The sequence below is a fragment of the Capricornis sumatraensis genome, chromosome 1 (assembly GCF_032405125.1).
Source record: "Capricornis sumatraensis isolate serow.1 chromosome 1, serow.2, whole genome shotgun sequence".
NCBI lineage: Eukaryota > Metazoa > Chordata > Mammalia > Artiodactyla > Bovidae > Capricornis > Capricornis sumatraensis.
The window spans coordinates 799,313-823,431 of record NC_091069.1 but is presented as its reverse complement, the minus strand read 5'-3'; the positions used below and the strand labels follow the sequence as shown (position 1 = coordinate 823,431).

Below are 24,119 nucleotides of genomic sequence, written 5' to 3'. Positions count from 1 at the left end.
GGGGGCATCTCCCCAGACCAGGGATCGAACTCATGTCCCCTGCATTGGCAGGTGGACTCTCAGCTACTGAACCACCAGAGAAGCCCTCCTTTCGCATTTTTAAACAATTCTCTTAAAGTTGCTCTCTAATAATTCTGGGGTCTGAAATTCTTCCGGGATGGTTGCTACCAACTAGTCTTGTTCCCTTGGGTGGAGCACTTTCCTGCCTTACCTTTGTCTGTGATCTCGCTGCTGCTGCCGTTGAGAGCTGGCTCTGATTGGTTTCGTGTGTGTGCATGTCTCTCTTGGGGGAACAAGAGCTGGGAGTTGCCGCCTCTGCCCTGCGGCTGCAACCTCCCCTTGTCTTAGGCTTTGTGACCTTTTTGCTGACGTTTTTCATTATACCTCACAGGATTAGGATTTCTGAAGGGGGGAATATGACTTTCGGTGCACAGAACATAGAGTTGGGACCCAAAAGCCTGGAGTGTCTCAATCTACCCCCAGCATTTCAGAGACCAGTGCAAACACATGGGGAACCTCACAGAGCATATGTGCTTCCATCCCAACTGAAGTCCGTTTGTTGGGCTGGGAACTGGTGAACATGCCCCCCAGCCTTGCCCAGCCCTGTAAAGGCAGGGGCGGATCCCTGACCCAACATGTAAACACCACAGCCAGCCAGGCCGGAAGCCCCATGAGGTCAGGACGCCCTGAGCCCCTGGGTCAGGCGTGTTCCCAGGCTGTGACCCTGAAGCTGGGCTGCACTGGGCTGTGCCCTAGCCCACCTCTGATCACATCACGGGCTCGGGGCCAAGTGGCCTGGGGTGCCCAGATGCCCAGGACCCCGAGGAAGCCTTGCAGGGCAGCAGGAGAGTGTTCAGGCTTCAGGAATGTAGTCGTTTGATTTGATTTTCTAGGAAGAAGGAAGAAACTCGCTGAGCGGACAAGACTCCCCAGGATCACACCGCCCATTTATTCCCACGTGTTCCAAACGATGATCCAGCAGGAAGCAGGCGAGAGGCAGAGTCAGCAGCAGAGCACCAGACGCCCAGGGGCCGCCCCAGGCAGCCACGAGGCCCCGAGACAGCCTGGCCCTGCGGCCCGCCGGCCTCCGTCACCAGCCCGGCCCGGAGACGTGCCGCCAGCTGGGGGGTCAGCGCACAGCCAAGGCCAGGGCCCGGGCCTTGCCGACAGGCATCCTCACAGACAGCACGTATCAGCCTCCTGGGCAGCGCCTACTCGAGAGCCATCCCGCCCTAGGAGGGGGCCCAGATGGGCAGGGGGTGAGCCTCTGTGTTGAACACGTAGGTGTCCAGGCTCAGCAGGTCAGGATCGTCGGAGAAGAGCAGATACAGGTATTTGAGCGTCTCCCCCAGAAAGAAGCTCTCCATCTTGTCCCTGGGCTGGGGGTGGCGGGGGTCCTGGACATTGCTGATGGAAGAATAGCCGCCCGAAGGGACCTGCTCGAGAGGCAAGGCCGCAAGTCACGACGCTGGCTCGGCCCTCTGGAGGGCTGCCAGCCAGAGGCGGCCCCCCGGGGCACTGGCCCACCCCAGAACACACGGCCCCCTAGGGCCGGGTCTGGGGCGGGGAGGACACCAAAGCCCACAGGGGGAATGGCCACCTGGAGGGTAGCCATGGATCCCTTCAGTGACCAGATGCCAAGTGCCACCTCCAAAACCTGTGCAGGCCTCACAAAGGCCCCAAGGCCACCCGAGGGGTGTAGAGTCCACCTCAGGGGCCACAGGACGAAGGTCAAGTCTCAGCCCTGCCAGGGTGGGCAGTGGGCCCCGGGCAGAGCAGGGGGTGGTGCTGGTTGTGGCCCCTGGCCTGGAGACTAGCGGCCCAGAGGTCACTCACCCGCTGGGCGCAAACACGCTGCCCAGGCCACACGGAGGGCCCAGCAGAGAGACGCTCTGTGCGCCTCGGGCCCCTGCAGGGACCCTCCCGACACAGCTGTCCCCAGAGAGGAGAGACGGACGCCCCGACCCCCCGGGCCCTCACAGCGGGGCAGGGCCTCCCTGTGCAGCCCCCGGGAGGTGAGAGTGAGGCCCTGGGGCCCGGCGGCGGCTCACCCGCGTGTAGGTGTTGAAGCTGCGCAGGATCTCCCAGCCCCAGTCCTGGTACTTGCGGTCGCCCGTGAGGCGGTGCAGGTAGAACAGGCTCTCCACGGTCTCGGGGCGCAGCAGGTTGTGTCTGTCGGCCGCCTGGGGGGGGGCACGTGGGCTCAGGAGGTGCCCCCCGGCATGCCCATCTGGCCCAGCCCTGGGCGCGGCGTAGCTCACCTTGACCTGAACGTCCTTCACAGCCTTCGTGCGGTGCAGGTTGAAGTGTGCGATCTCGGGGCTCAGCCCCGTCTCCATCTGACGGTACATCTGGTAGCAGGTGTCCATGAGTGCCTGGGCCAACTCCATGTGCTCAGCAGGCAGGCCGTGGTGGGCACCCAGAGCCAGTGTCCCCGGCAGGAAGCACACCAGGTGGTCCTGAAACCACAGGGTCACCTCATCAGCGGGTCCAGCGCCGTCAGGCCTCAGACAGGGGGCTGAGCTGCAGGCCAAGCACCTGGGGCCCCACGCAGGCAGGGGAGAAGCTTCTGGAAGGGCCACCTCAAAGGCTGCCGGGGCCCTGGGTGCAGGAGAGCAGGAGGGGGCGCAACTGGGAGTGGGGGGTTCCCCGAGAGCGTGGAGAGAGAGACAGCAGGGCAGAGGCCTGGAGGAGAAGGGGGCTCTGGGGTGGGGGCCCTGGCTCCCCACGGACCTCAGCTCCTGCTGCTCTCACGGGACACCCACATCCACCCGGGACCGCCCACGCTCCACGGCCAGGACCACGAGGTTCCCCCGGTCGTCCCTACTCTGAGCCACCAGACACCGAGCACAGAGGCTGGGTCCTCAGCTGCCTTGAGGCCAGATCAGGGAAACAGGCTCCCACTCACCATCTTGGCGCTGAAGCGGCCGTGGTTGAGCTCCCCCACGAAGGTCAGCTTCCTGGGCTCGGATCTAGCGAGCAGGTGCTTCCTGATCCCATCCACGGCTTCCAGGTAGTCTTCCAGCAGCCTGTGCAGACCAGCGGGGCCCGTGTGCTCTAGCCAGGTGGGCGCACAGCCCTCGGGTCCACAAACAGGGCGTGGCCCCGAGCTCCCGTCCCCTGGGATCTATGAGGCCCGGCCCTGCCAGCCCCATGGGGGTCAGCCTCTCGGGCCTCTGGGCTGCCCCCACCCCAGTGAGGCCAGTGCCTCCCAACCAGCCCCAAGGGGCCAATGGAGACCAGCCTCGGCCAGCCTGATTCATCCTGAACCAGCCTGAGGGCTCCCCAGTCAGTGACACTTCCTGGGCCACAGCCACCCCCGGGCTTGAGAGGATCCCAGCGCCCCACGGGGGTTTATCTCTATTTTATAACTGGACAAGGAGCGGCCAGGCTGCTCCCTGGGAACGTGTGAGTTTTCAGGGTCAAAGCGCTAAGCACCAGGAGTCCCACGGGGCCCTGGCTGCCTCCCGCTGGAGCCGATGACCAAGCAGCCACAGCCCCAAGGAAGAGCCCTGTCTGCCCACGCCGGTGGCCGGCCCTTGCTCTGCATATAGGATGGACAGAAACACCCTTCCCCACAGAGGGCCCCGCCACCCCGAGCCCAGGCGCCGCCCCGAAGGCAGAGCAACAGGCCTCACTGCCTCTCCGTCTTCCCGCCCTGAATCCACTGTTTCAGCAGGCACTCGTAGTAGCTGTCGGCCCTGGCGCCCAGGGTGAACACGCCCAGGTGGGTGAAGCTGCCGCTGTCGGTGTTGATGAACATGGGCACCAGCCCGTCCAGCTTCCCGTGCAGGCCATGCACGCGCCTCGTCACCTCCTCTGCGGCCTCCTGGGGCAGACGGCGGGGGCGGTGAGCGGGTGGGCCGGGCAGAGGGGCTGCCCTCTGACTCAGCGCCTGCACAGCCGACCGCGGGTCTGAAGCTGTCCCCGAGACCCTTCCCAGCCTCCACCCGGGACAGAGGCCGCAGCTGTGGCGCTGGCACCCCCTCCTGAGGATGGTTGAGTGCTCCCACTCCCTGCAGGGCTGGCAGGCACGTCTGTTTCCCAGCCCAAGGTTGCTTCTCATGATGACAACGGCCCCAAAGTCTGAGCCACCGGGGAACATCCATTCCCTCTTCAAGACCCATCCTGCCCTGGGCTCCTGTCTAGCCGGGGCAGCGCGTGTGTCTGCCCCCAAGGCTCTGTGCACGCTTCCTCACAGTCGTCCGGACCCAGCGGTTACACACCCATCGGTGTGCACACTTCCCCGGAGTGAGCTGCTTTACTCCTCTGCGATCTCGCAACCACCGAGACATGGCAGTCTGTGTGTCTGCAAGTGACCCTTATAAGCAAGTGGCTCGTTTCAGGCGGAACTGCCCTTGGGTGTGTGGGAACCTCACGTGAACGGTGTGTGTTCTCCATCATCAGCAGAGGTTCCCTGACCTAGGGTGGCACCTGACAGGCCACACTTCATCCAGGGATTGGAACACAATACCTAATCCACGGGCAGCAGAATAGAGAGACCGACTCCTTGAAAATGAAAATCTCTTGTACATCTAAGGACACCATCCACATTGGAAACATGCAAAGTACAGATGAGAGAAAAGTATGGGCGTGCCACATCTGATTCAGGATGACTTTCCAGAGTGCATAGAGAATCCCTACAACTCAACAACAAAAAACCCAAGGAAGCTGATTCACATGAGAGCAAAGGCTTTTCATAGACATTTTGCCAAAGAAGAGATACAAATAAGCATAGGAAAAAATGTTCAACATCATTGGTCGCTGATGAAATGGAAATAGATACCACAAGAGTCAGATGTCACCTCACGCTTACCTCAGTGGCTACTACCAAAACCAAACCAAACAAACAAAAAACCCCAGTAAACAAGTATTGCAAGGATGTGAGAAATTGAAACACTTGTGCACTGCTGGTGGAAATCCAGAATGGGACAACCGCTCGGGACAGTGGTATGGCGTTTCCTCAAAAACACTGAACACGGAGTAACCTTATGCTCTCATAACTTCAGTTCTAAGGATTATATCTAACCAGATGTTATCACAGCTGTGTTCAGAACTGCATCATTCCATGTAACCACAGTGTGGAAGCAAACCAGTGTCCGTTGATGGATGAATGGAAAAGCAAAGTGTGGTCCATCCGTGTAGTGGAATATTACTCAGTCTTCAAAAGGAAGGAAATTGTGATGTTACTCTGCGGATGAACCCCGCAGACACTACGCTGCATGAAATGAGCCAGACTCACAAGGAGAGACGCTGTATGACTCCACCTGTGTGACAGACCTTGAACAGGACACTTCATGGAGACAGAGAATGGAAGGAAGTGAGTCGCTACATAATGCGTGCAGAGCTCCAGCTCATCAGATGGGAGAGTTCTGGAGATCTGCTTCACAGCTGTGTGAACAGATTGAACACTTATGGACTGGATGCTTCAAGATGGTTTTATGATGGCGAATTTTACGTTACGTGATTTTCTCACCACAATAAGAAAAGAAAGAGGCAAAATTTTAAAGCATGAAAGTATTTTTCATGGGGACAGAAAGTAGATGGTCGTGTCCAGACCTGGGAGAATAGGGAGTTGCTCTCTAGCTGAGGGCAGGGGGTCAGATTGGGGAGGTGACGGTGATGATGGCTACACGACGGTCTGAACGTGCTCGACGCCGCGGCCTGCGCAGAGGGCAGTCACCGTGCTGCAGTCTCTGCTGAGCGTGTTTTTAAAGGAGGCGATGACAGGTAGAGGGCTTGCAGATTCGATATTCACTTTCCACTCATTTTAATAATACGTATTGATATGGGTAGAAAATAGAAGAGAGAAGACTCAAGGGCAGGTGCTGTGGGTCTGAATTCCCCATCTCCCACTCCCTCTGATGTAGTATACGTAACCAGCACCCTCCCTGCCTCGGTTTCCCCAGTTTGAACTGGGAAGGGCTACGGCGACTGCAGCAGGACTACACAGGCTGAAGCCTCTCGCTGTGCCAAGCCGCTCTGGAAGGCAGAGCAGTGTGGGGAATGAAGGTGCTCAGGACTAGGGTGGGTGGGCGCCTCAGCACCCACTCAGGTGCTGTCTGTCCTCTGGGCTCAGATGCCAGGGTCCCCGGATCATTTGAGGGAGGCATCTGGGCACCAAGGAGGCCTGTAGTGAACAGAAGCTCACAGCCTCGCAGACTGCTGTGACTATAGCAATCCCTGACACGCTTGAGGCCTTTTTCCAGTCCAGGTCCTCAAATTAGGACTTTTTCCCTGGGAGGAGGACTCAGGGGTCAGCACTGCCCTGCTCCCCCATGGAGGAGCCACGCCGGCACACCGCGCCAGCTGCCCAGCCGGGACACTTGTGTGCAGGGCCCAGTCTGGATGCCAAAATGGGACAACAACGTCAACTACGCTGACCTGACTACAAAACCCAGAGCTCCAACACACTCCGTGGCACTCAGCCACAACACAGCAGGCGGCCCTCAGCACTGCAGGAGGGCTCAGGATGGCGGCAAGTGGCACCAGGCCACACCGAGCGCGGCAGGACAAGCCACCAGCTGTCGGGGCCCTGTGGGCCGGGCCAGGCAGAGGACTCAGCCTCCAGTCAAGGCCTCTCCCGCCTGCGTCTCCAGCATCACCAGAAAACGCGATTCTGCAGGAGAACGTGGGACAGGAACCAACATTGACGCGACTCTCGTGGCCCAGGACCCACAACCACGCAGACCTGCAGTCTCCTCCAGGAGCCAGAGACGGCCCCACAGGAACCCCAGTCTTCAGCCGGGGGCAGAGCCCCGCCATACCTGAAACTTCTTATCCCCCGTGAGACGAGAGAGCTCTCGGAACTCCAGCTGAATGCTTGTCACCTCAGACACCGTGCTATCAGCGGTCCATCGGGGCGGGTGAGCAACTCCAGTGCCAATGTTTACAATGGAGTGTGGAATCTTAGAGGGTGTTCGGAAGGCAGGCATCAACCGATTTCCAAAATCCTCCTGATACACAACACAGCGATGAGTCAACGATTCCTGTTGCTCGGCGGCCTTGTCTCCATGACACGATGGTAAGCCCAACACCCGTTTTCATCAAATTCAGTGGACAGACCTGAGTAGGCTGGCTTCACGTGACCCAACCCTGGCCAGCTACAAAACCGAGCTGGACTCAGTTAGTTCAGAATGCCCTCACAGGCAGGCAGCAGGCTGGCCCAACGCTGCTTCAGCCACCCACGTGCTCAGACACAGACTCAAGAGCGGGAGGGGACAGAACTGGCAACAAGCGCTCGCCACAGCCCAGTCCCGTGAGAAAAGCACTGACTGCTGAGCACTTGAGACCCCAGTCCCCCCCGGGAAGCGAACAGACCCAGTGCCGGGACACTCACAGCCTTCTTCAGGAAGAGGACATCCCCAGACAGGTGGAAGGCGCTCAGAAGCCCCCCCAGGATCCGGATGGTGCTCTCAAACAGGTTGACGTCCACATCTTTCCGAAACCGTAACTTCTTGGACACCCACTTCTTGGCTTCTTGAAATTCTGCCACATGGAACAGCAGAGACACAGGGGTAAGTTAACAGGCCAGCCTTTCCCTGGCCGCGCCCTCGGGGCTGTGCACATCCCTGCAGGGTTCCGACATCACCTCCTCATGCAAGAGGGGGGCCCAGGAGTCCTCCAACCGCACAGAATACCCAGGGCCAGCGTGCAGCTGGGGGAAGGCCGTGCAGCGTGAGCACAAGTGCTCGACGTCAAGGCCACGCTACAGAGAAGCATGAGAGAGTGAGTGGCTGGAGGCCTGCGGGGCAAGTATTAGACGGAACAGGGCCATGAGCGCGCCAGGTCAGACACCTGAGGACACGTCACCCGTCTCATCCTGTCTGCACCGACAAGGACCGAGGGCGACTCAGGGCGCGGCCGGCCACCGCGTCGGGTCCCGTGTCGCCTCCCACCACAGGGCCCTCCTGACCGCAGCGGAAACGCGGCTGCAAACACCCCTGGATGCCACCCTCCAGCACACTCGGTGCTCTGCAGGAGGCGCACGGCGCACGGACGTGTGGGGACAGAGAACCGCCTGTGGCCAGCACAGCCACACTGGCAGCCAGGACAGGGGCAAGCACAGCCCGGCAGGATACGGCATGTGGTCGCCTCCCAGACCCGGCTCACTCGGGCCCGAGGGTCACGCGTGGCGAGCTCGAGCCTACCGCAGGGACAGCAGGTACCTTTCTTTAGCCCCAGAATCCACATGGTGTCCAGGGCGTCGATCAGCGTGAGGCCGAGGCCGAACCACTCGCTGAAGGACCTGGTCAGGGGCTTCAGCTCGTCGTGGCCCCAGGCGAACTTGCGGTATCCAGCCCATGCGTGGAGGAAGGCGTCTACCACAGCCTTCTGGCGCGCGTTCTGGGAGGCTGGGAGGAGGAAAGCAGGGCGTGGGCACCCAGACAGACCTGCCCTGTGGCCCCACAGCCAGTGAGCCTGCCCTGGGGGCATCTTAGGCTGCAGTGAAGGCCCAAGCTGCAACTGCCACCTGGCCCAGGCTGGTCAGCCTCCACCAGGTCCCAGCAGGGACCAGCCTCCAGGAAAGAGCGAAGGAGCGAAAGCAGGGGGACCAGGACGCCTGGGTGTGCCGCCTGGTGTGTGGACATCAAACGTGGTGACCCTGACAAGACGGTCTCGTCTGCTGGGGCCTGCATCTGCCCTCAGTGGAGGGAGCTTCCGAGGAGGGGCAAAAGGAGCTGACACCTCGAGGCTGATCAGATGCCTCCCGGGGCTTGGAGCACATCAGAGGCGGGCTACCGCACAAAGAGCCAGCAGCGTCCACGCTGCACCACGCACGGGCTCCACACCACGTCGCGTCGTCCACCGCTAACCCTCCTGTGTCCCTCAGGGCCGTGGCCACAGGACCCCTTCCTGGCTCCCTGGTTCTCCTGGGGGCCTCCAGAGCTGGAAGCAGAGGGTCCCAGCCAGGCACAGACGCGGTTCTCCGGTCCGTGGAATGGGCACAGGACAGACCGCCACCTCAACGGGGAGGTGAGGACCACAGTGTGCAGACTGCATGGGGCTCATTGAGCGCCGCCGCCCACAGGCCCTTCACCTCTCACGCCGGAGCCTGAGGGCCCCGCACGTCTGCCCAGAACCATCGGCCTGGGGGGTCCCCGAAGGACAGAGGTGCACAGCTCCACCCAGGCCTGTCACCAGGACACGGGCGAGAGGCCAGCCCCCTGCAGCTGCACTGGACGTGGGGGGTCAGCCGCGGAGGGGCCGGATGTCGTCACCAAGGCTCTGAAGAGTGCCTGACCCCAAAGACCCCCGGTGCCCATGCTCCAAGGGAAGGCAGGAGCTGCACGGCTACCCCAACTCTCCAGTAAGGCCAACGCGGCGCCCGTCAGAACGAATGCCAGCTGAGGCCCAGAGGGCACAGGCAGCCCTTACCTCGATGGGCCTGAATCCTCAGGGCCTGCTGCTGAAAAGGCCAGCTGGAGAACTCTGCCTTCTTGAGAGGGTGTCTGGGGCCCTGTTCCGGCTTGGTCCCTGCTCCCCTCCACCTGGAGGAAGAGAATCAAACTCAGAGCAGAGGCGAATTGCTCAGGCTCCCACTCTACACGGGGGACCTCAAGTGAGCAGTCCCCGACCCTGCTCCCCACGGGCACAGTCTGTGACAAAGGAAAGCTATCCTTATGTGTCAGGCTGGTTCTCTTTATTTTTCAGGGAATAAAACACCAAAAGGGGCCTCTGGGTTTCCCACGTTCAGACCGTCTCTGACACTGCCGGTACCTGAGGCCGTCTCTCTGCGCCTCTGCTCCCCAGCCAGCCGCTCCCACCACCTCCGCCCTCCTCTGGGCCTGGTCCTGCCTCCTCTCCTGGGGGTCTCCTTCGGGCGCTCTAATCTGCAGGTTGGGGGGTCCTCGTCGGAAATGCCTTTGGGGCTTCTGGACAGAGACAAGAGTCACTCATACAATGATTCCATCCCGTTTCTAGGATGCACCCCGTCCCCAGTCAGACCTGCAGTCACACAGGGAGCGCTGTGGGCTGGCTGAGCAGTTGCAGTTTCCTAGAGAAAATGATTTCCGCTTTTCATACGATGCGCAGCTTCGGGAGGAGCCCCTTTCTCGGCAGCTCCTGGCTCTGACTCCGATGGAGGCTCCGCCTATGGGCGAGTGTAGCCCTGGAGAGTCAGTGAAGCCCCTGGCCAGAGCGTGTCTGGGAGTCAGACCCTAAAGGTAGCAGGGCAGGGTTCAACCACCCCGTCCCCGTCGATGGAGCCACAGAGAACACTCCCCAGGCCTGCGCCCGGGACTCCCACCTCAGCCTCGGAAGGCTGCGGCAGAGGCGGCCGGTCAGTGACAAAGCGCTGTGCGAGGCCGCACTCGTCCTGGCTCCAGCCCCCGACAGCGGCTGTGACAGCAGCTCCTCCAGCTCCCAAGGACACAGACTTGTGACTGGGAAAGCCTCTGGCTGCAGCACCCATGAACACCCTGGCGGAGGATCCGTGAAGTCACCCCCTTCCAAGATCCAAACCCCGCAGAGCCGGGCCCCTGGGTCACGAGAGCAGCTGCGGCCGAAACAAAGCTCCATGGATGAAGCAGGTCTCGGGGACGAGTGTCGGCATCGGACCCAGAGACGAGGCGCCAGCGGCCTCAGCATGCACAGGGGCCCCAAGACTCGCTCCACAGGAGGCGTGGATGTTCACGCCTTCATTTCCAGGCCCCTCCTGGACACCAGCATCCAGGTCGTGGATGCTGAGGTGTCGAAACGTGTCTCGCGGAGGAGAGACAGCCACATTCTGCTGTCACATGACCGTGAAGTCAGCACACGAGAGTGGTCACAGAAGTGACGGGAGGAACGCTCTTGGCTCTAAAGGGAGAAACCGGCTCTCTCACACACAGACCTTGCAGAGAGACGGGGTGAGAGCAGGCAGCCTGTGGGCCGTGAGGCCAGCATCAGTCCCAGAGCCTCTCCCTGGGGGCGCCTGGGCACTTGGACACCCGAGCCCGCGGGAGCGTGTCCCTGGCACAGAGCACCCTGGGCTCTCAGAGGCCGGCCGCTCTCCTGGGGTGGGACCTGCCCTGGCTCTGGCTGACCCCCCGCCCCCGCTCACCCCCCTGAACGGCTCGGGGCCCCCCAGGACACGGCCTCACCCCTGCCCCCACCCTTTCTGGATGGCAGGCACCACGCACCTGCCAACTCCCACTCCTCCCTGCTGACCCCACTGTGAGGCGGAGGCCCCAGCACCTCCGTCTGGGCAGGTCCAGAGGGGAGCCCCCGCCTGACTGCTCCCGGCCAGTAGCTCCCAGAGAAAAGGGACGGTCTCTCACCTCCCAAGGACCCGGAGCACCAGACAGGCAAAGAGGACGGAGGACAGCATGGCCCTCCTCCTCTCTCCGCGTCTCCTCCGTCCCACCAGCCCAGAGCAAGGAGGCTCAGGTTAAAACCTCAGACGCACGGCAGGAAGCAGAACTCTTCCCAGTCCCTCTCAAACAGCCCCTGCTGTGCTGAAGCGCTTCCGGCCTGGACCCCACTTATGCCTCCACCTTCAGTTTACTCCAAGTACCTGAGGCGACAGCCCCGCCACGGCCTCTGGGTTCTCAGCTGCTTTCTGAGGAGCTGGCAAGACGGGAGGATTTGCTGGTCTCATCTGCCATGCTGCCGCCGACCTGCTGTCCACAGCTAAACAGGAGAGTCTATTTTATCTCAAATACGCCTCAAGGCCCAGAGGAGAGTCAAAGGGCGCTGGAAACAGCACCTACACAGCCAGCCCTCCTGGAAAGAATGGGACAGGCCGGGACCTCCAAAAAGGGCAGGTCAAGGGATTCCAGAGTGCCACAGGGACGCAAACCTTGCCCTTAGCGCCTGGCAGCTTCTGTCTTTATCCCCACCCACAGCCCAAACACTTGGCCTTTATCTTTTCCACTTCAAGGAGGGCCCACGGTGGCACACGGGCCATTCACGGGAGTGACCCGCGGGGGCTCTGCAGCTTTCCTCCTCCAAGGAGCCGCGAGCAGAACCCAGGAGGGAGCTGCCCTCCTCCCGGCACCTGCGCTTCCTCCCCAGCACTGCAGTGCGTGCCAGAAAGCGCCTGCAGCACAGCGCGCAGACTCCGCGTGCACCCTCGGACCTGGATCTCCTGTGAGACGGCCGGACGGCAGGCCGCTTCTCAGGGCAGACGTCTGGGCAACAGCCACACGCCGCAGATTAACAGCCACCTTATAGCGGGGGGCTGGGGACATTCTAGGCTCCTCGTCATCTCACTTCCTGCCAACGCCTGCCGCTGCCAGATCACTGTGCCACCCCTTAGTCAGCCCTCAGGACGCCCGAGGATCATGCAGCTGGTACCTGCCCACTCGTCAGCCACGTGGACATAGGACAAGAGGCCGAAGAGCATCAGGACCACCAGCAGGAAGAGGACCACCGTCCGCTGTAACCTTGACAGCTGCTTCCATTGCTGAGGGACAGACAACGACCATTTTACTGAAAGGAGCACAAAGAGCAATCTCTCCTGCCGTGTCAGACTCCGGGAGGATGAGGAGCAATTCCCGAGGCCCAGCGTGGGGCTCTGCTGCTTCTGAACCGGGGACGTTTCCTCCAAGCGGGCGCCGCAGGCTGGAGTAGTACTGCAGCCGACACCCCGTACCGATCCACTTAGAATGAAACCCATGGGGAGGCCTTTTCTGGCCCTGGTGTTGGTGTGGAAAATGACTGGCAGCTGGGTGTGCTGGCTGCAGCCTCCTCCCGCCTTACCTTGGCCCTGCAGCCCACTAGCTGGGCTCAGGCCCCCATCTCTACATAGCTACAAGTTCCTTGCATGGCATTAAAGGCCTCCTGCAAAAACCAATTCTTTAAAGGCCCAACTGGGAAATCCTTGGCAGTCCAGTGGTTAAGATCCGAGCTTCCGCTGCATGGGGCCCAGTTTGATCTCTGGTTGGGGAACTAAGCTCCTGGGTGCTGCCTGACTCAACCAAAAGAAAAACAGCTCCTGAGAGGCAGGTCCACAGCAAACTAAAGAGGACAAAGGGACGCTGGTGCTGGCTCCTGGAGACTCCTGACCCGCCAGGCCTCGTAATAGGACAGTGACCCCAGCAGGCAGATTCTACTGAAGCGACATCAGGTTCACAACTTAGGTTCTGGATCAGTGATGGGAAGGACTTAAAAACCACAAGGTCCGTCTGCGGTGAGACATGAGTACTGTTTTCCTTTCATCTTCATGAGGCCGTGAAAGTCAGAAATAACAGAAATAAGGTGAAGGCAGCTGGACTGAAACCTGATTCGTGGCAGAAATGAAAGAAAAGCACCTCTGGGGACATAGGCCTGAGTCAGCGGAAGAAGTCGTTATAAAGTTTTAAGTAATGATGGGGCAACGTTTATCCAAAGCAAATGGGTTTCCGAATGTCCTAGCTCCCGAGGCCAGCTTGAGGAAGGGGTGGCAGGTGACCCTGGAGGCGCGAGACAGACGGACTCTCCGAGTGCCAGCAAGCAGGAGCCAGGGGCCAGAGGGAGTGCCGCCGCCTCAGACAGACCCGCTCTCGGCGGCTCCTCCCCAGGAGCGCTCACACACTCAGTGCTGGGGTGTCGGTGAAGCGCCAGGGGTCAGTGCTGCGTGACCTTAAAGAGTCAAGGGTGGCTGACTTCTTCGACAGACAGAGGCGCAAGGGGTCTCAGACGGGCCGCTGCTACCGAGTCCAGGGCCCCCATCCGAGGCCCTCGTGCCAGACCCACCGGAGACGCGGGGCAACACAGCGGGCCCCGCCGCAGGCCCCGCGGGGCACCGGCTGGGGGCGGCGCCCGGGCGGGCTCTGGCAGGGTCTTGCGCGGAGGGCCGGCCGAGCCTCTTTCCGCGCCTCCGCGGCGGCCCCGCGGCCCCGCAGCCGGCGGGCGTGTGCGGGCGCGGCTGCCGGGGCCGGGTCGCAGCTGTCCCGCCCGCGAAGCCTGCCTCCCGCCGCGCTCCGCGCCCTCCCGGCCCCGCAGGCTTGGGCCGGCGCCGGCGGACGCTCACCCGCCACGGCCAGCAGGGGCCCCGCGCCCCGCCGCCGTCCGGCCTCCAGCCCGGGCTCAGCGCCAAGGCGCCCCCGGGCGGTGCGGGCCGCGGGTGCATGCCGGCGGCGCGGCGCTGGCGCCCCAAGGGCCGGCGGCGGGGCTGCTGCCGGTACGCCGCGCGCGCAGAAGCCCGCCGACCGTTACCCGGCTCTGCGCGGCCGACGAGGAGCGGCTCTGGCCCGGCGCTCGCGGCGCTGCGTCCCCGCCCGGCTCCCCCGCGAAGGCCTGGGGGACCGGCCGAGCCTTCCCGGGCGGCTCCGCCGCGCGCGCGGGGCGCCCCGAGTCTCGGGGCGGACTTGACCCGGCTGTCTTCCCGGAGCCGTGGCGCGGGGCTGGGGCCTGGCCGATCGGGCTCAGTGAGGGCAGAGGGCTGCAGAGCCAGGCAGGGGGGCCCTCGGGGTCTTCATCGAGTGTGTGTGTGCGCGCGCGCACGCCACTTAGTCGCATCCAACTCTGCGACCCCATGACTGGAGTGGGTTCCGCTCCCTTCTCCAGGAGGTCCTCCTGATTCAGGGATCCAACCCAGGTCTCCTGCGTTGCAGGTCTCCTGCGTTGCAGGCAGAGTCTCTGCCGTCACCAGGAAAGCCACTGGGCCTATACGTCTGAAAGTCGCTCAGTCGTGCCCGACTCTTTGCGACCCAGAGTCGGTATAGTCCGTGGGATTCTACAGGCCAGGATACTGGGGTGGGTAGCGTTCCCTTCTCCAGGGTATCTTCCCGACCCGGGAGTCGAATCCGGGTCTCCCGCGTTGCAGGTGGATTCTTTACCAGCTGAGCCACAAGCGAAGTCCATTGAACTTATTACACTTAGTAAAGGGAACCCTCAGTGAACGAAAATTAGTCAAGGAAACCCTCAGGGAGGTGCAGTCAGGAGACCCGGAGCGGGAGCTCTCTCGCCCTAGGGGGCAGCCTCAATAGCAGACCCCACAGGAAGGTGCTGACCTCCGCCGCAGGCAGAGGGAGGTTTTCTCCTCGCTCGGCAACCGTTCAGCCAATGAGAGGCAGGGCAGCAAATAAAAAGCCGCCACACTTCCGGCTCCCGGTTTTCTCCCATGGAACCTTGTTTAGAACAGCCCCCCTCTCATCTATGAAAGGGTTCTTTTTGTTCTCAGCACTTGCTGGAAGGTCACCTTTGTTTGTTTTGGATTCCGGTTCTTAACTGTTCCACAATAAACCCACGTTGCTGGTAAAATAACTGGCTGTTTTCTTGTTCCAGGTCAACAGCCAGTGACAAAGCACAATGGAAGAAGGCTAACAGGAAAGAACCATCAATGACAGGCCCCCACGGACAAGCGCATGGCTTCTCCTAGAGGAAGTCACCGACCTCAGTGACTTAGTCGAGAAACCATCCTCACCCTGCAGTCGCAGTCTTTCCCAGGGAGATTTCAGTAAAAACAATAACAGCAAAAAAACCCAAACCTCTCACCCTCCTCACTTTTCTCTATAAAGGAACCATTCCTCTCCTGTTTGTTGGACTTACATATGGCTTTTGCTATAGCCTGCTGCTGCTGCTGCTGCTAAGTCGCTTCAGTCGTGTCCAACTCTGTGCGACCCCACAGACGGCAGCCCACCAGGCTCCCCCGTCCCTGGGGGAGTGGGTTGCCATTTCCTTCTCCAATGCATGAAAGTGAAGAATGAAAGTGAAGTCACTCAGTCGTGTCCGACTCTTCGAGACCCCATGGACTGCAGCCCACCAGGCTGCTGCGTCCATGAGATTTTCCAGGCAAGAGTACTGGAGTGGGGTGCCACTGTCTTCTCCTTGCTATAGCCTGCGTGTCCCAATTTGCAGCTCCTGTGATGTTCCAACATCCGCTTTTGCTGGTGGAATAACCGAGTGCTTATTCTTGGCCAGCAGACTCCGTCGTCTTCAGAATGCAGCAAAGAGCATGGCGCTGCTGTGAGCTTCTTCCCCTCAACACACAGGGCCAGGGAGGCCTGCGCTGCAGAGGGCTGTGCGATTTGGGGCCCCGCCCAGTGGTCTCTGCAGCCCCTCCCTAGGGCTTTCCAGTTCCCAATGCCCACTGTCCCCATGGGGGAACCCATGCCTTCCTGCCATCCCAGCTATGACCCCAGGAGGGCTCCCCAGCACAGGCCCCTACTGCCCAGGACCTAGGCCTGTCTGCCCCTGACCCAGAGACCTCCCTCCCTCCACCCCCTCCTCTCTAGGGGGCATCTCTGGGGCCGCTGCAGGTCTCCCACACGCACTCTGCTGGCAGTTCCAGACATGCCCTCAGGACTCCTCCTGGCACAACCAGCCACCAGGGAAACGGTGGCATCTGGAGGAGGGTTTGTCATGGTTTCTCACCCTCCCCACCAAGAGAGCTGGTTGAAGGGACAGCTTCTGGACCAGCCCCCAAGGTGCCCGATCTGCTGGGTCTTCCCAGGCTCCCTGCAACCCTGGGAAAGAGCTGGATGGAGCACAGGGAGGTTCCTGGGCAGCCCAGATTGGGTTCAGCTCAGCCTGCGGGCTCTCGCTTCCCCAGGGCCAGCAGGCTGCAGCCCCTGGACAGATGCAGACCTGGGACACCCCGAGCTGCTCCTGCCACACTCGCTGGTGAGACAGAGCGCTCGCCAGGCCGGGCTGGATCGCAGCACCTTGTGTTGACTGGAAATCCCTGCATTCTGGGAAAACTGAGTTTGTCCATCTTCCAAAACTCAGTTGCTTCAAATTAGCAGCTGTCTGAGTGAGAGATGACGGGGGCACGTGGCTCCTAAGGAAGCAGGAGGGAGGTGCTTGTAGCCATGGGACCCCCGACCCACAGGGAGCCTCACCCGGGAGAGGACTCAGCATGACCGGGGTCTCCTGGTCACGGCATCCTCGCATCGCAGGACAGACATTGCAGGAGATGGCGAGGTGTACCCGGGGCCTCTCTGCGCTGAGCGAAACCTCACGCGAAGGTGTAATTATTTGAAAATAAAAAGGTTTTGTGAAAGCAAGCTGTTTTAATAGTTTACCCAACAAACTCGACTTGGCAGTGAGGAGCCCCTGGGCCGGGCAGGACCCTCAACCTTGGCCTCCTCCTTGGTGACCCTCCTCTGCCCCAGGCCCTCTGCTCGCCTGTGGAGCGGCTGGGAGAAGGCAAGTAAGGCACAGGTTAGGGCTGACGGCAAAGCCTGGATGGAGGCACAGCCGTCCTCCGGGCCCTGGGCCTGGCCCTGACCCCGCCGGCACACCCGGGGCGGGAGGAGCCAAGCCCCTGGGAGGCTCACTGCCGCTGAAGCCCCCGGGACAGCACCCTTCCTGGGGGAGTCGGCCACACGTGGGCTGGAGGAGCAGGGAGGGGCGGGGCGGGCCTGGCCGAGCTGCAGGCCACACTTAGGACACTCTTCACAGGAGGGGACAGGCGCCCTGCGCTGCTCTCCAGGCGGGAAGCGGGCAGGGCCCAAGCAGCCAAGCCCGTGGAAAGAGACCAGAGGCAGCCGGCTTCTCCCCGTCTTGACCAGGCTGAGGGTGTGCAGTGAGGGGCTGTGCCCACTCCTCCCTGGGGGGCTGAGGAGCGCGGGCACTGCTGTCGGAAGCTCCCTGTAGGCTTGGGGCGGCGGGGGGCGCCCTCCACGGGTCCCACTGTTTTCTGGGGGCTGCGGCTTTGGACGGAACTCGAGAGAACTCTGCCAGGCGTGCAGGCCAAGCTTCCCAGAGAGCCAGCTCTGGACCTGCTGTGGGCCTCAGCCGGGCAGGGAAGGGGCGCCGGGCTGTGACCCCCAGGCTCAGCTGCCAGGGAGGGAGGAGCAGCCCCTTCAAACACAGTGCCGTGCAAGGGTTTGGATAAAATGGAAAAATTCCTAAAAAGATACAAATGCCCGAAACTGATGCAAGAAGAAATAGAAACCATGAATACATGTCTAAGAAAATTGGGTCAGTGAGGCAGCCTCCCCCCGAGAGGAAGCCCAAGCCCGGGCGGCGCTGCTGGGGAGGTCTACCAAACACTCAAAGGAGAATTAGCGTCAACACTCGCACACTTCCAGGAAAGAGAAGAGGGCAAACACTTTCCAGCTCATTCTACGAGGCCAATGTTAACTTAACACCAAACTGGAACGAGGAGTCACTAGAAAACTACAGACCAATATCTCCCATTCAGAGAAATGCAAAAATTCTCTACAAAATGCTAGCTAAAAGAAGTCAGCAATATTCAGGAAACACTGTACATTTTGACCATTTTTCCCAGGGATATAAGCTTGGTTTAACATCCATAAATTGATGTCATACACCATGCCAATAAAGCACCAAAGCGACACGATCGTTTCAATAAATGCAGAAAATAAGCATTTGAAAAATCCAGTACCTATTCACAATAAATACTCTCAACAAACTAGGGAAAGAAGAGAACTTCCTAACCTGGTACAATTGCCTGCAAGACCCAATAGCTATTATTGTACTTGATAGTGAAAAGTTAAATGCTTTCCCTCTGGGATCAGAAGTGAGGCACAGATGTCTGCTCTCACTGTTTCAGTCTTGGAACGAGAGTTTCTGTCTCGTTCATTCTCCCAAGAAAGTCACAAACAGCTTCCAGACCAGGAAGAAAGAAAGGAAACCGCCTATTAACACACAGACAGCGTGATTCCTACAAAATGCTGGGGAGATGAGAACAACCAAAACCTACTAGAACTAATAGACAGGTTCAGAAAGCGCACAGACACAAGATCGATGCTCGAAAGTCAGTTTTATTTCCACATGCATATTACTGATGACAGGCTGAAAATAAAGAAATAATTTCATTCAAAATTGCAGCAAAAAAAAAACAGGAATAAATTTAATGAAATAACTGCAAGTTTTTGTACATAAAAATCTACAAAACACTGCTGAAAATAAAGATGTTCTAAATATTAATAATGGATTGAAAGACCCCATTTTTTAAGACTGCAATTGTCTTAATTAACATATAAATGTACTGCAATCTCTATCAAATCTTAGCAGAAATTGACAAGATGATCCTAAATTATATTTGTGATTACAAAGGACCCAGACTAGCCGAAACAACCCTGGAAAAGAATGAAGCTGGGGAACTGACACTAGCTGTGCAGAGTTGCAATTATCAAGACAGCGCGGTCCTGGCACATCAAGGCATGTAGGTCAATGAAGCAGAACCGAGATTTTAGAAGTAGACCCGTACATTCATGGTCAACCGACGTCCGACAAAGACAGTAAGAAAGCTCAGTGATTAAAGGATAGCTTTTTTCAACAAATGGTGCTGGGTCAATCAGATACCTACATAAAATGAATGAATTTGCCCCTGGACTTATGCCACATAAAGGAAAGAGCTCAAAGTGGGTCATAGACCTAAGTGTGAGAACCCAAACTACACAGCTCTTGGATGAAAACGTAAAATAAAATCTTTGGGGCTTTGGATTGGGCAAAGATATTTTAGATATACCAGAGCACACTCAACTACCAAAAAGTTTGGTAACTGGACTTCATCAACATTTAAAAGTCTTGCACGTTAAAGACCACATTAAGAAAATGAAAACACAAGTCACAGACATGGAGAAAATATTAAAAAACATAATATCCGATAAAAGAGCTTTATCTAGAATATAAGACACGTACAACTCAATACGAAGAAGAAAATTAACACAGTTAATATGGGCGACATATTTGAATAAACATTTCTCCAAAGAAAATATACAAAAGGCCAATAAGCACAAGAAAAGATGCTGAACATAGTCATTAAGGAAAATGCTCAATAAAACCACCCTGAGGAACATTTACATTTATCAAAACACTGCACCCAACAGCAGCAAAATGCACAATTTCCTCTAGGTTCACAGAATATTCACCAAGAAAAACCACCTTATGAACCATAAAATAAGTCTCAATATATTTAAGATCATACAACATATGTGCTCTGTAACATATGTGATCAGTAGCAGAAATACATTCAGAGAATTTCCAAATATTTGAAAATTAAACAACAGACTTCTAAATAACCCATAAATCAAAGCAGAAATCACAGGAGAAATTAGGAAAACTGTGCAACTTAATGAAAACAAAACACACAGCACGTCAAAGCATGCAGGATTTGTGGCCTAGTGGGAGCTTTACAGGAAAATGAAAAGTCTTGATTCTTGCTTCAAAACACCTCCTAGACCTGCATGTGTCTCTTCCTCACGGCGGTACCGGCATTCTCTCAGCTGCTCAGGACAGAAACTCCGGAGTCATTTTTGGCTCCTGACCTTCTTGTCCCCTATCTTGTCGCATCTGTATCTCTACACTGGAACACAAATTATCCCAGTAACTTCCTGGGTGCCCAACCCCTTCTGCTTTCATTATCCACACAGCAGCTGGATGGTTCTCTCTAAAAGTTAAACTGAACCATGTCCCTCTCCTGGTCTAATCCTTCCGATCTCACATAGAATTAAGCCGGGCCCCATGAGGGCTCCCCACCTCCACGGCCTCTTTCCTGCCTCCCCTGCTCCAAGCTCTGGCATCCCCATCCCTGGAACACTCTTTCCTCAGATATTTGCACGGCTTGCTCTCTCATTTCATTCAGAAAAAAATCAACCTGCATTGATTATTTAACCATCCATTGATCAAAACAACAATAAACACGCATTATGTCTCACAGTTTCTGTCAGGAATTCTGCAGCAGTGTGCAGAATGGCTCAGGCCCCAGGTCCCTCACGAGGTGACACCCAAGACGTGGGCCACGCTCAAAGGCTGGGTGAGTCCGGAGGGCGCCTGGAGTGTCCAAAGGGGTTCACACCCACAGCTGGCGAGTCGGTGCTGGCCACTGGCAGGGGGCCACTGGCAGGAGCGCCTGTCCGCACGGGCCTCCCTCGGAGCAGGTGACCCCGGAAGGACGGCACCCGAGCACAGCTGTTCCTCGGACCTCCCCTTGAGAGCCACACGTGTCCCTCTGCCACACCCCTCTCGGAAGCAGTCTGCCAGTCCCACCACATACAAAGAGAGAGACTGGGCACCCTCTGAAGGGGAGCATGTCGAAGGTGTCGCAGGGGTGTGGAAACCACCGCACGGCCCCATCGAGCTCTGTCCTCCCCTCCTCTCTCCTTCTCCTTGGAGCATGCGACACTGCGGGAAACGGTCTGAGATCCTTATCTGCTTGCCGTGTGCTAGGTCAGGAATCTCACTTTCCCACTGCTGGACTCCAGTAACGTAGAGCAGTGCCTGCCGGGCCACGGGAGCCCAGCAAATGTCTGTGGGTGAATGAAATACGAAAGATCCCCTACAGTGGGACCTGTGGGGACATTGTAATGTTGAGAAGATGCGTGCCTGCACGCTCAGTCGCTCAGTCGTGTCTGACTCTTTGCAATCCCATGGACAGTAGCCCACCAGGCTCCTCTGTCCATGGAATTTTCCAGCAAGAATGCTGGCGCGGGTTGCCATTTCCTCCTCCAGGGGATCTTCCCGACCCAGGCATCAAACCTGCATCTTTTGTGTCTGCTGCACTGGCAGGCAGATTCTTAACCGCTGCGCCACCTGGGACACCTGTTGGGAAGACGGGCTTGCCAGAAAGTTAGGGTTCGGAAAGTCAGTGACGACAGGGACAGGAGGATCCTGTGGGGGTGGCGGGCAGAAGAACCATCTGGACATGGTGCGCGACGGAAATCGGCGCGAGAGCAAGCAAGATGGCACCGTGGGGGTCTGCAGCCACGCTGGTGAGGGCCCTCGGGCTCCCCCAGGTCGAGGACGGAGTCCCAGGGGCCAGGCCTGCAGACAGCCAGCCCCAGCTCCCCAGGCCTGGTCTGGAGGCAGGCCCTTGACTGGCTGCAGGCCAGGAGTCTGGACACAGCACAAAAGCTCCACCTGCCTGTCACCGTCCTCCTGACGGAAGTGTCCACAAGAGACTCAACTTTCAGAGATCCGTTCTCACCCCGGTGACTGATTTGGTCAAAATCCTCGGGGAAAACCCTGAGGGGGCGGGGGGGGGGGGGGCTCCTGCTTGAGTCACGTGACTCCCTCTCAGCCAATGGACCAAGGCCAAGGAGGGGCTGTATGTGTGATTGACAGCCCTTGCTAGAGCCCCTGGGTTGGAGTCAGGGAGGAGGGGAAGCAGTTCCCTCCACATGGGGAAGCAGGTTGGGCTCCGGTTGAGCCCCAGGCCTGGTGGTGCAGCTGGAGGCTCCCCCTCCTCCCCCTGGATGGACAGGACCTGTCTCCCACTGGAGGCCAGAGGCGGCACCCCAGCACTCCTCTGTCCTGACCACAGACTCTGATGCGCCGGACTCAGCGGTCCAGTCCCGGCGGCATCTTTGTGTGTCTGTGTGTCTGTGTGAGTCACAGGTGCATTTAATCGTGCCCTAGGGCAGCAGAAGTGCTGTGAGTCAACACCACGTCCCGCGTTCCCACAACCCAGCCAGACTGCCGTCCCACTTCAGTGAAGCTGGTTAGTGATGACCGTGAGCAGACGCAGGCCTGGAAGCTCCCAAGCCTTTATTTCACTTTTTTCCCTCTTTCTCTTTCTTCGGCTGCACTTGACCTTCGCGCAGCGCACGGGCTGCTGCTAAGCTCAGGCTCTCGCGGGCTCCGTTGTGCGGTTCCCTCGGGCTTTTCTAGCTGTGGTTCCAGAGCTTTGCTCTGCAGCATGGGCTACGGAACAACCCTTCCCCTGTGTTGGAAGGCAGACTCTTAACCACTGGACCAGCAGGGAAGCCCCAGGCTTTCCTTCTTTTATCAGCGCTCCTGGTCTTATAAGCTGCTCTGCTGCTGAGTCACGCAGTCGTGTCCGACTCTCTGACCCCATGGGCGTAGCCCACCAGGCTCCTCTGTCCCTGGGATTTCCCAGGCGAGACTGCCAGAACAGATCGCCATTTCCTTCGCCAGTGGGTCTTCCCGACCCAGGGATCGAACCCCAGTCTCCCGCGTCTCCTGCACTGCAGGCTCATTCTTTGCCACGAGCGCAAGGAAGCCCATTAACCCCATTCCCGCCCAGATCTCGTGGTAAGCTTAGATATGGTGATCCAAATATTCTTAATAAGGCTTTGACGCATCTTGGCATCTGCTCAGGCAGCCTCAGCCTGCGGCAGGATCTTTCACGGCAAGCAGCAGGGTCGAGCCCTTCTGCAGCTGCACCCCTCTTGCTGGGGGCGTGGAAGAAGCCCAGGAGGTGAAAGGGGGTGCAGAGCCCAGGAGAGACTCAGCATGGGGAAGACTGAGGCCTGTGGCATGCGAGGGCCTCTGGCAGAAGCTTGAATGCTGGCAGCCTGGGGAGGCAGTGCTGGGTTGGCAAACAGGCCTCAAGGGTAAGAGGAGCGCTGGCGGCCGCAGGCAGCGCCCATGGGGTGAGTGCTCCAGCTATGGCCACGTTCAAGCTTCCAGCTGTGTGGCGACCAGCTCTGGGCTGGGGAACATGGAGAAATTCTCTTTCTAGGCCCCATAGGAGTCTCTCCAGCACCCCCTCCTGGAGGAGTGCGGTGGGTGGGAGGAGCCAGGCCCCCGGGTGGCTTTGGCCCCTGGTGAATTCCTTCCTCCCTGCACTGACCTGGAGCTGTCGGGGCCACACCAGAGCCAGCGTTGCTGGTGGCCTGTCCCCACGCACCCGTGCAGACTCCAAGCTCTGAGCCACCAGAGGCCACAGACCCTGTGAAGAAGGGACTAGCTCTGGGCCCCTGAGCACATCCCCCAAGCCCTCCTAAGACCACATGGCAGGCTGTGGACCTCAGCCCCAGAACAGAGGGATGTGTGGGTGCAGCTGCAGGCGGGCACAGTAGCCCCCAAGCAATGATTTCCTCGCGTTGAGAGAGAAGCGGACAAGACAGAGAGCATGCCAAGCGCTGCAGCCCTCGCCTTACAGCCAGGGTTCCCAAGTGTCTGTGCTGAGCTGGGGCAGGCCGGTCAGAACAGGGGTGAGGAAGGCAGAGGACGGGGCCAGGACCCTGTCGGGAGGGACTTGGCCCCTCCCCCCTCCACCCCTTAGGACATCGTTTAGGTGTGGGGACCACCCTGCTTTGTCCCCACTGGGGGCTTCTGCGGTTGGGTCTGCATAATCCTCAGTTGCTATTGGAAACGGTGATGTCACTGGCAGTGGGCGGAGCTTCAGTCATCCTTTGAGTTAGGAAGAAGGAAGCACACCGCGGGGGTTGAGGGGGTTAGGACAAAGAATTGGAATCTTGAGGACTGGAAGGACAGGGTGGTTCTGTCAAGGGGCAGGAGGGGGTGCTGGGCGCCAGGAGTGCACCAGGAGAGGG

At 58.9% G+C, this 24,119-nt stretch overlaps 1 protein-coding gene across 1 annotated transcript; it reads right to left on the bottom strand.

Annotated features, from left to right (window-relative positions):
* Positions 1–793: 793 nt before the first annotated feature.
* Positions 794–21,525, bottom strand: LOC138092316 (endoplasmic reticulum mannosyl-oligosaccharide 1,2-alpha-mannosidase-like). The gene is made up of 15 exons (XM_068988096.1): positions 21,358–21,525; positions 16,932–17,045; positions 13,660–14,347; positions 12,280–12,414; positions 11,498–11,613; positions 9,721–9,875; positions 9,379–9,491; positions 8,169–8,354; positions 7,340–7,488; positions 6,768–6,956; positions 3,639–3,829; positions 2,909–3,029; positions 2,262–2,459; positions 2,052–2,183; positions 794–1,436 (listed from the first exon to the last, which is right to left on the bottom strand). Exons 1-15 carry the CDS (start codon positions 21,523–21,525, stop codon positions 1,233–1,235), a joined length of 2,859 nt encoding a protein of 952 aa, XP_068844197.1. The 3' UTR covers positions 794–1,232.
* Between the last annotated feature and the right edge of the window lie 2,594 nt (positions 21,526–24,119).